Source organism: Salvia miltiorrhiza, chromosome 1, assembly GCF_028751815.1.
Source record: "Salvia miltiorrhiza cultivar Shanhuang (shh) chromosome 1, IMPLAD_Smil_shh, whole genome shotgun sequence".
Classification (NCBI taxonomy): Eukaryota; Viridiplantae; Streptophyta; class Magnoliopsida; order Lamiales; family Lamiaceae; genus Salvia; species Salvia miltiorrhiza.
In genome coordinates, this window is record NC_080387.1 from 58,605,486 (window position 1) to 58,617,448 (window position 11,963).

General features: G+C 34.3%; 1 protein-coding gene across 1 annotated transcript; it reads left to right on the forward strand.

Moving 5' to 3' along the window:
* Positions 1-690: 690 nt before the first annotated feature.
* Positions 691-4,662, forward strand: LOC130998781 (tubby-like F-box protein 3). Its single transcript, XM_057924191.1, has 5 exons — positions 691-1,794; positions 2,735-2,822; positions 3,045-3,174; positions 3,251-3,430; positions 3,928-4,662. The coding sequence occupies exons 1-5, from the start codon at positions 1,453-1,455 to the stop codon at positions 4,403-4,405; spliced, it is 1,218 nt and encodes a 405-aa protein (XP_057780174.1). The 5' UTR covers positions 691-1,452; the 3' UTR covers positions 4,406-4,662.
* The last annotated feature ends 7,301 nt before the right edge of the window (positions 4,663-11,963 follow it).

Consider the following 11,963-nt stretch of genomic DNA (forward strand, 5'->3'; position numbering starts at 1 on the left):
GTCAAGATTCGTGGGACGGAGGGAATACATTACTTTCTCTAATTATGAAAAATGTGGTTCATTTGTCATTTTAATTTTTAATTAGTCCATAATAAATATGATGTTTCTATTTTAGTACATATGCATTTATATTTTCAATCACATTCTCATTTAATATTCATAGAAATTATTTTTACAAATTATTTATTAATTATATAATAAATTAATTTTGATAGATTTCTTTCTTTACTTTATATAATAATTACTTATTAATTTTGGGTGTTCACAAAAATAGTGCTATTTATGTACATTACCCCATAATAGATTACTCTTCACATATTAACTAATTTACTTATTCTACCATACGATGGAACATTTTTTTTCACTCACAATATAATTAATTATTATTATTAGTATTATTTTTATGGTGATTTTTTTCATTAATAATATACTTAATTATTTTTATTAAAATTTGTATCCTTTAAAACTACTTTTTTTTTGAGAATCTACCTAAGATTATTTTTATCGGGGACTCGTATTTTTTAAATATCACTACACTTTACTTTAGTCCCTTGGTGCGAACTCTTATTTGTGAACAGTGAGGTTCCGAGTTCAAACCCCAATGCTCCCCCTCCCCAACTCCCCCCAAGTAAAAAAAACCGAGTCACTACCCTTTTTGATGTAGCGAGTAATTATTATGCAAAACGACATTAACATCATCAGTCTCGCGGAAAAACCCAAGTCAGTAATTCATAATCATAAAGCAGCAAAAAGGGGGTTCACAACATTCACAAAAACACACACGCGCACACACTCACCAACCCTAATCTCTTCAATCTTCACTTTCACTCCAGTTTTCTTCTCACTCTATCATGTAAACTGTTCATCAAGCTCTAATTAAGCCTCAAATGGGTCTCCTGTAACCGTTTCTTTCTTGCGCGAAACCCCCTTCTGTGTAATTATTTCTGTGAAATCAGCCATGTACAAAAAGATCGAGCTTTTGAAGGAATAGTTTTTGTACAGATCTGTGTGGCTCTTGCTCGTTGGAGGATTCTGCGCCTAAATGCTGATATTTTTGTGATTTGGGCTTGTTTTGCATTTACTTTAATGTGTAAATTTTGGATTTTTATCTTATGCCGAACCTAATTTTGTCTCGATTTGAAGCTCTAGGTTTGGAATTGTGTGCAGGATTTTCTTGTTAGTTGCCGTTGTTGGAATATTTTTGATTTGTTATAAAGATTGCTTTTGTCGGGGTTTTAGTAGAAATACTTTTTTAGCATGTTTTATGGGGCCAGACGGCTTTGTTAATTATAACATTTCTGGAGTAATTTTAGTGGGTTTTGATGATATTTTTCATCAAAAGGTGAGAGTTTTGGGCGTTAGGTTTAGAGGGTTATGAGATTTGATATCAACTGATTGCTCTAGGTGGAGAGAGAATCAGTTTTCGGAGTTGTTATATCATTTTTGTTAATTATGTCATTAAAGAGTATACTTCAGGATATGAAGGGTGAATTTGGGAGCATATCTAGGAAGGGGTTTGAAGGGAGGTTTGGGAGGTCCAGGTCTCACCGGGTAGTCGAGGAGTCTATGGCGACTGCTGTGGATGCTCTGAGGCAGAGCTGCTGGGCGAATATGCCGCCAGAGCTCTTGAGGGACGTGCTTATGCGCATTGAGGAATCTGATTGTGATTGGCCCTCGAGGCAGAATGTTGTTGCTTGTGCTGGTGTTTGTAGGAGCTGGAGGGAAATCATGAAGGAAATTGTTAAAAATTTAGAAGTTTCTGGAAAGGTTACCTTTCCCATTTCTGTGAAGCAGGTTCGTGTTGTGGATGCTTCATGTCCTTTTTAATGTGGTGTGCTTAGATGTTTTGTTCGTCTTTCATTCTCATTTATGTGATGTTTAGAGACTGCCTCAACATTTAGAGCTCCCCCTTTAGTTCCCCTCAATCATTGAGTTCATAATATTGATCAGAGCCTTCTCAATTAGGCCAGGTGCAATGTAGCTGCCATGTGAATTTTGTGATCATGTGATAGTTTTTTCTTATCGTTGGGATAAGAAGTCAATCTTGAATCATTACATACTCTCTAGAGATGCACTTGCTAATTATTTTAAATTTTTGAGAAGTGAAATACATTCAGAATGAGGAAGGAAGGTCTTGTGGCTTGGTACAACTTGTTGGGATTTAGGATTGGTGTTCGGTCCTCATTCAAAAACCATGTCGGCCTCTTGTTTGATGTGAAATGGTTCTAATATGGCTGCTACTATGCATTGTCATATTTCACTTTTAAAATTTGTATGGATGAAAAGTGCCCCGGTAATTTAAAGAATAAAGTGTTACTCGAATATGATATATCTAAGCCTATTTTTTTCCAAATGTTTTATTGATCAAAGATGTTCAATGGCCTTGGCGGGCCTATATTTAGCCCTTTCTGATGGAGATAACATGTAATATTATTATTTTGAATAATCACAAACTAAGAGAAATCCAGACTTAGCTGAGTGGTTTCTAATGTTGAAATCGAAAGATAACTAATCCAGCTGATCTTCTGTAATGAGAATTTACATAGATTTGAAATTTTTAGTATGTATAGGCAGCGTAGGCTTTCTGAGAAAGTCTTATAGTTGATGCTAATTGAAATTGACTGTCTCTGTTTGACTTATTACTTACCAGTTTTGGTAACCTGGATCCTTGTTAACTTTGTACTCCTCTCTTAGCGAGTGCTGAAATAATTTATTTGCTGTTCTTTTTCCACAGCCTGGTCCAAGAAACACACTAGTTCAGTGTTTCATCAAGCGGAATCGAAGCTCTCAAACATACCACCTATACCTTAATTATAGTCAAGGTAACCTGCTTAAATTGATTTCCCTCCTCCTTGTTCCTATCCACCCTTGTTCATTGGACAATGATACCTATATCAATCTATGGTTTATTCCCATAAAATAATTAGTAACAATTTTATTTTTTTTCATAATTCTTATTCCGATGTTCCAAAAAATCTATATTTACTGAGTCGGTTTTTGTTTTTTAAGTCTTATCAACTATTCATATCTTCATCTTGCAACAGCTTCTAATGATAATGGGAAGTTTCTTCTTGCCGCTCGAAGATGTCGACGACCAACATACACTGATTACATAATATCTCTGAATGCTGGAGATGTATCTAAGACCAGCAGCAACTACATTGGGAAGTTGAGGTAAATCTTTAAGACGAGGGTCTTTTGCTTCCAAACCTTTAAAAGATTAAGCTTTCTCTCATTCCGGTCATGGCAGGTCTAATTTTTTGGGAACCAAGTTCACAATCTTTGATGCTCAGCCCCCAAATGCTGGAGCTAAAGTTACTAAATCTCGTTCAACGAGGTTAGTAGGAATGAGACAAATCTCTCCTAGGGTACCTGCTGGCAACTTTCCGGTGGCCCATATTTCCTACGAGTTGAATGTCTTGGGTTCGAGGTGAGGAACTAATCCCCCAGTCAGAATTTTCATATTAAAGTAATAGTATGTTGGATTGATCGTAACCTGTTATGGATAATGCTTCCAAGAATGGTGTACTTTTTTTGAATCTCAAAGTAGTATCACTATAATCAGGTGGCAATTCTTGACTCAATATAATATAATGGATTAGTGTTAGTCTTATTGAGTCTGCCATTATCGTGTCGACATGATTAGGACACCAAGGTATCATTTTGTGTAGTTATCGTGTCGGAACAATAGTGATTTCCTCTCTAACCTGTATGAAAATTATGTGTGTTTTACATTTATTGGAGGCTTTTATGATTATCTTGTTGTATAATACCGTGACTCATCATGTATTAATATATATTACTATTATTTAAGATAATTTTATTTTGTGGTTAGTGTTTGTGTTGTTATCGTGCAGACACAAAACATGCCTATAATTGAAATATAATGTTCACTCATTGCTAATTTACATAAGCTTCATCATATAGGGGACCAAGGCGGATGCAATGTGTCATGGATGCTATCCCCATCTCTGCAATCGAACCAGGAGGTGTTGCTCCAACGCAAACGGCATTCGTACCAGGAAACTTCGATTCGTTTCCCTCTCTCCCCTTTTTTAGGTCAAAATCGACGCGCTCGGATAGCTTCCAATCCGGACCCCTCTCAACACCCAAAGACGAAATGCTAGTACTTAAAAACAAGACTCCTAGATGGCATGACCAACTCCAATGCTGGTGCCTCAACTTCAATGGGCGTGTCACAGTTGCCTCGGTGAAGAACTTCCAGCTAGTTGCATCCCTCGAGAATGTAGTTGGTGGGCAAGAGCAGCAGCAGGAGAATGTTATCCTCCAATTCGGGAAGGTTGGAAAGGACATATTCACCATGGACTACCAGTATCCGGTCTCTGCTTTTCAGGCGTTCGCCATCTGCCTCAGCAGCTTCGACACCAAGATTGCGTGCGAATGACGAATCAGGTGTGAGTTTGCTAGTCTTTTGACATAACAAAGGATGTGTGAATCTATCTGACCACAGTGAAAAATGTTTGAATTGTTCCTTAATTTAGCAGAAGAAACAGAAAAGAAAAAGGAAAAAAAGAAATGTTTGTTGTTTGCATGAATTTGAATTTGAGCATCATCAACTTGAATCTTGTTTATAGATGTGGAGCCAATCTTGTTACTTTGCAGCAACAACTGATAATTGATATGTTGAATCCTGTTTATAGACGTGGAGCCAATCTTGTTACTTTGAAGCAACAACTGATAATTATTGATATGTTGTTGATATTGAGTTTATTTCTTTTTGTCTGAAGTCTATGGAATTGATATGATGATATTGAGTTTATTTCTTTTTGTCTAAGTACTATGGAATTATAGAAGTTTATGTTGTACAAGCCTACTTTAGTATTTTCTTGATTACTGACATGTTTTAATTAATAAATATTAAAAAAATGCATTTGGGATTTTGAAATGAAGGTCAAATTTTCTGTCAAATTTTGTGTGTTCATAAATCATAGTGAGTGATTATTGTGAGGGGCAATTCTAAACACAGCCCTCAAATTGCTGATTATAGCCCTATTATAGCCCCTAATTTAATAAAATAATAAATATAATAATGAATGTACAATTTTACCCTATAACCCCTAAATTAAATTCTAATCATATTTTTACTTTTCAGTATTCTCATAGCCACAATTTTCATCGAAACTTATTGTTGAATTATGATTTAGGTTAGATTTCAGAGGCCGACGTCGTTGGATGTCTTTCCGGATCTAGATCCGCAATCCTCATCTTAAAAAGTATCCAATTCCCCTTCTTTCGATCCAATAAATTGAGTCAACTAGATCCTTAGAGGGAGCCGATGGATCAAACAAAAATTTTCGATCTTATTCTAAAAAATAAATTGAGTCAACTTGAAAAATCGCATGTTTGTGATCAACGCAAACAATTATACTTATTTCGTAGTTTAGCCGATAAAACTTGGGGACCATATTTCTTTGGTGAATTGTGTATCATATTTCTTTGTTGAAGGTTTTGAAGTCGGCGGCTATAAATTAAAAAAGTTTGATTTTGCAGGTTTTGAAGTAGGTAATAAAAATATTTATTTAGATAAAATTATAATTAAGAACGTAATTTGGGGTTATAAGGACAAAGTTGTACATTTTATAATTCTTTTTATTATTTTTAAAACAAGGGGCTATAATGAGCAAATTGAATGCTATGAATAGAATCACTTAAGAAAACAAATATTTTATTCGGGTTGTGGCCCAGTTCACTTCATATATAAGTGGCTGCTCCCATTTTTTAAAATCATTAACTTTAATTTCAAATTCAAAGTCTAAATTTTTGGTGTACCAAAATTTGTTTGGAAGAGTTTGTATCGTCTAGCTTTTTTTTCATTATAAAATAGATGTCATTAATACCGTAAAGATTCAAATAAATAAATATGATTTTTTTATAATTGTACGTGAATCAAATTATGAAATTAATGATCAGTATCTTAACAATATATTTTTATCAACTATTATTATTGGCTAGTTAAAATATCCATAAAATATTCAAATATTTTTTATTTCAGGTTTTTACTAAACAAGAAAAAAATTCTAAAACTTTTCTTTATGCATGTTAGCAATAAAAGTGAAGTCTCAATTGCAAACCAATACATGAAATTAGGAGAGAGGGTGTTTGGCTAAGCTTATTTCAAAGAGTTTATAAGATGTTTTAAGAGCTTATAAGATGTAATTTTTAAAAGCTTATAAGTTGTCAAAGTGCTTGGATAATTGAGCTTATAAGTTAGAGAGAGATTTTTTTTGCTAGAGAGAGAAAATCGAAGAAAAATAAATTTGATTGATATATGATGAAAATAATAAATTATAGTTGAAAAATATTTGTAAAAGATTGTTGCATATGAGATTATAAAAAAATAAGTTGGGGTGGAGAAACTTATTTTTTGGGGAGGCTGTTTAAGAGCTTATTTTGCCGAACACTCTGAAAGAGCTTATAAGCTCAGCCAAACACCCTCTAATTACAACAAATCGAAATGTTAGGACATTATTTCTTCAAGAACGAAGTTTAGAATCGACATTACAACTTTGACATTCTGTACTCAAGTTGTGGGAAATATTTTAAAGGTTGAGTCTAATGTATAAACAAGATTGAAGGATCATGTATTAACATATTATATATATATATATATATATATATATTATTTTAGATAAATTTTATTTAAATATTCATTTTAATTTTATTTTATATAACTCAACAACCCTCCCCACAATCAAACTCCAAAGAACCCTAAGTTTTTGCTTAGTGGGCAACCTCATCTCTAATTCTCTATACAAACTCCAAATCCATCTCCACTAGAATTAATTCACCTACTATATAAAGAGTACTAGAGTAGCACATTTCTTTCTCCTTTTCCCCTCTCTTTTGAACTTAGTAAATTTATTGCTATAGCTTTTATGACCCATTTATTATTTTCTTTTACCACTTTGTATTACATGAGTGGTCCACCATAATATGATTTAAGAGTTGGGCAATAAATTGTCAAATGAATATCAATCATTGAATTTAAGGGTGTGGATATTGTGGTTGAGGACCACATTCCTAATTGGTGGAAGGGAAAACATACTTAGGGCCCCCTCTCTTGATAATGACCCCCCACATTCATTTTTTCACCTATTTTCCCTTATTGTCTCTATAAATACTTACTTATCATTGCAACCCAATTATAGAATAATTTTTTTCGCACTTTGTAGAATTGATCTAGATTTCTACTCTATTTGAAGATGATATTGCGTACTGGCCAGGTTTAATTCTTTGCCATGTCACTTCATCATCAGCTATTAAATCTTTTTGTTAGATTGTTTATGTATGTTATGGACAAATTTATTTATTTTTTAAATATTTTGTTAGTACAATGTTTTATGTTTATTGATCAATGAATATTGTAGTGGACAAATTTCGTATAGCCCATTCAAGTAAATATTTGCGGCTCAAACGTCAAGTCCAATCCAAAAAAACTGAATTAGTTTCAATTAATTCAACCCGTACTCTAGGTCATCAAGGCCCATCGATCAAAATCCTAGATAGGGCAGCGACTTGGGGAAGAAGGCAGGAAACGAATCAGAGATATCGACCCCACAAATATCAGAACAACTATGATTTAAGGGGACATGTCAGCAAAACCCTAGCCGTCAGACCATCACGGTATAAATACAGACCAATTAGGTCAATAGACGGACACAATCATTCGCACTCCAACACGTTCTCCACCTTCTCTCCCCACTCGCACTATTCTGCCTCTACGCTCTCAGCCTTAGGTTTTTCGGTGACCAGGTCAACCGGGACGACCCGACGACCCTCGTTCATTGCTCAATTGCTTCTCAACTCCGTCGACCAGATCGACCCGATCTACTTTTTTCTTCACTTTCAGTTACTTTCAATACGGTTTCTCTTAATACTATTATTTACTGACTTGAGCGTCGGAGGTCCTTCCATCGACACCCCTAGCGGTGCTCTAAGAAGGGCTCTAACGTTGTTCGTGTTTCAGGTTGCTAGTGCCCATCGTACCGGACAATCTCGACGTCCTTATCCGTAGTTGTTGGATTCATCCCCAACAAATATCATGTGTGCATTTAAACTATGTTAGTCATCCATATTTCAATATGCATTTATTACAATTACAATATAATACAAATTATTACAGAAAAATTAAATGAATAATCTTATACTAAAGGTTGAAACTCATTGAAACTTTGGACCGATTGAAATTGACCAAGGGCTGTTGTTTTAAAATGCAATTAATAGTTAGAGTTAATTGCCTATAAATACACAAACTATACCCAAAATTTGGTTTTTAACCAAATCTATCTTTTTGGTCAAAAAATACATAAACTTTTAAATTTTTGGAATTTGACATGACCCCAAAAGTTCGTTGGCCAATAACTTGATTGTCTGAATTCTGATGGCCAATCTGAAGGTACAATTGGAAAGCTATTGACATTGTCTTTCTAATGATACTTATATTGTTGGGTTTTGGTAGCCGGAAGTGGTTGAAAAAAGAAAAAAATGTAGAGTTTCGTGACCTCGACATTCATGCCATTTTTTTTACTACTTCCGATTATCAAAACCCAACAATATAAGTATTATTACAAAGATAACATTAAGAGCTTTCCAACGGTACCTTCGGATTGCCCATCAGAATTCAGACAATCAATTTATTAGCCGACGAACTTTCGGCTCCGGTCAAATTCCAAAAATATAAAAGTTTATGTATTTTTTGACCAAAAAAAGAAATTTGGTCAAAAATCAAAATTTGAGTATAGTTCGTGTATTTATAGGCAATTAACTCTAATAGGTATTCGGTACATGTGTATATAAATGGAAGCTTTAAGAAAAACTAAATATATTCTTATTTCGTCTCATGAAATTAGTTCTTTATATGTAGAGCAATATATAATTTATTTGTTCGAAATGAAGTTGAATTAAATTCTTTGCTTTACAATCTATAATTTTTTTATTGTTATTATTAAACACTAGTGTATTACCCGTCGAAATTCGACGGGTACATATTTTCTTGTAATTTATATATTTTATGTTATTCTTATGATAATTATATAAAATAAGTTTTTATGTAAATTATATAATTAATTAAATTAAATTAGTAATACATTTTAAATTATATTAATCTCAACAACTTTTAGCAATTAAATTATTAATTTTGTTGAGATCATAAAATACCCATTAGTTTTCATATGAAATTTTATAAAAAGTGACGCGTAAGAAAAAAAAAAGAGTAGAAATACATATAAATTTGACATAGGTATGATGGAGGATTGATTTGTTGCATTTGTTGTTACAAGATTTATTAATTTTGTTCAATTTTTTTTTTTTTTTTTGCCTTTTGACCATAATTTTATATGGAGTTTGAAAAATCATAATTGAATTGTGAGTATCATATAATTCCGAGCTTCTAAAAGCATAACTAATTATGAAAATAATCTTGCATGATATTTAAAAGACCATAACTGATTTATCAAACATCGTATCATTTGGAGTTTTAAGACCAACCAAGTTGTGGGCATCATCTCGTCGCAAACTTGACAAATCACCTCTAACTTTTGAGCATCATCTTGTCTGAAACTTGAAAGAGAATCATCTCAACTAAAACTTGAAAGAGCATCATCTCGTCTGGAGTTTTGAGCATCATCTCATCTAAAGTTTGAGAGAGTATCATCAAATATGAAATTATATTCAACCATGACTCCAATTGTCAACTATCTAACAAACATAACTCTAACAATTTAGATATTTTATTTATATATGTAATTTTATTAGTTCAAACTCTAGAGTGAAATGAAATAGAAGAGTTCTTAAAGTAGTAAAAGAGAGAGCGTGTGCTTTATTTCATCATCGGAGATATTTACAGTCGGGGTAAAGTAGTAAATTCGTCTCGTCATCTATTTCGCATGCTCGCCATTAAACTAATTAAGGCTATTATTAGATTATAACTTGTCAGGTCGTTGTCCCCTAATTACAGAGCTGGATTATGTCATCATCATCCCGCTCTGTCTAGTAGCTCTGGATTTCCTTCCTTGGGACAGACTTCTACTCTTTGGCTCCGCTATGCTAAGTAGCTCTGCCTTCTGGCGAATTGTCTTTTGCGTGTGGCTCCGCGCTCTGGCTCCAATAGCTTAGCTCTGACTCTGGATCTGGCGATTTGGCTCTGGCTCTGACTCTAATGACTTAGCTCTGACTCTGGATCTGGCGAATTGGCTCTGGCTCCGGCAGCTCTGCTCTGGAAGCTCTACTCTGGCAGCTGTGCTCTAAAAGCTTTGCTCTGGCAACTCTGCTCTGGTTAGCTCTGGCTCTGGCATCTCTGCTCTGGCAACTTGGCTCTGGCCCTCTGCTCTGGAAGCTCTGCTCTGGTTAGCTCTGGCTCTGGCAGCTCTGCTCTGGAAGCTCTGCTCTAGCAACTCTGCTCTGGCAGCTCTGCTCTGGAAGCTTTGCCCTGGCAACTCTGCTCTGGAAGCTTTGCTCTGGCAACTCTGCCCTGGTTAGCTCTGCTCTGGACTTTTCCCTCTGTTATTTCTCACAGCTTCTTTGCTCCCTGCTACTCATCTTTGGTATTCCACTTTGGTATTCCAAGCAAAGCCACATGTCGTGATCTTAGGACCTTGCATATTTCACCCCTCATCAGATGTGTTATGAATCAAATTTAATTAATTAAGATTAAGAGCATGAACGTGATGGTGATGATGATGATGATGTTGATGAATGGACTTGCCAAAACTCAGACCTTCTTTCTGTAAGGTTTGCTCTGCTCCCTAAACACAGCAAAAGAAGAAGAAATCACTATGAAATATATGGACCCAATCAACTGTAATTTACATATTCCGTCGAAAGGCTTATAACATATCTTTCGCAAGTCAGAAACAAATTTTATTCAAATACGACACACTAAAATTACACAGCAAAAGGTTTGCTTTGCTCCCTAAACACAGCAAAAGAAGAACAAAAGTACCTTGTGTTGGCTGAAAAAACACGATGCAGCGTAAATCATTATTAACTAAGGAATTTATAGCTAAAAATCTAGGTTATAAGTTTCCATTGTTAAAATTCTTTCTAAAATTTGTTCTTTCTAAAATAATAATCATTCTATATTTAAAATAGTGAAACACGTTATTAAATTAGGAAACTAATTTAATACTTACCATAGGTGTGTAGGAAGAATCACGACAGATCCGGAAATGGAGGTATCAAAACAGAGAAGTCGTCGGTGTGGTGGGGGTCGACGGCACGGTGGGCGAACTCCAGGGCTCAGCGGTGACTCGGCGGCGGACGAACCACAAGCTCAGCGGCCCCTTCATTTTCTAGTTTTTATTTTAGTCTTTGCTTTACAATCTATAATTTTTTTATTGTTATTATTAAACATACTTAATTAGTATTATACAAACTCATTAACTTTAATATTGTACTCATTAAAATGATAATATTGTTAGGTATTAATTGTCTAAATATATGTACTTATAGTAACGTACGATTTGTAGGTCCAAAACATTTACTCTTGGGGTCTCTGTATTTATTAGAGTGTTTGTTAATTTCCTAACAATAATTATCTTCGGCCCCTTCATTTTCTAGTTTTTATTTTAGTCATATAGTATAAGATTTTTTTTTTCCACTTAAATTATTTTTCAAAAATACTAACACGTTCATGATTTATATATATATATATATATATATATATATAATTTTAGGATTACTTATTTATTATGCATGATAAAAGTGTGATATCTTCTTGGAGTGTTATCTTCTTCTTCCGTTTGCATGGTTTTTCTTCGTCTGCTGATTTTCCTTTTAGTTTCGCTAGTTGTGGCTGGTGTCGTGCTGTTTCTGGTTTTCAGTTTGGTTCCTTTTTGGTTGGTCGTGTTTTTGCTTCTTCTTTGCTTGTTCTCTTTTGTTGGTTTGCTTTGATGTGTTCGGGAACCGAGCTGCTTAGGGGTGATGGTTCGGCCGGAATCTCTGAA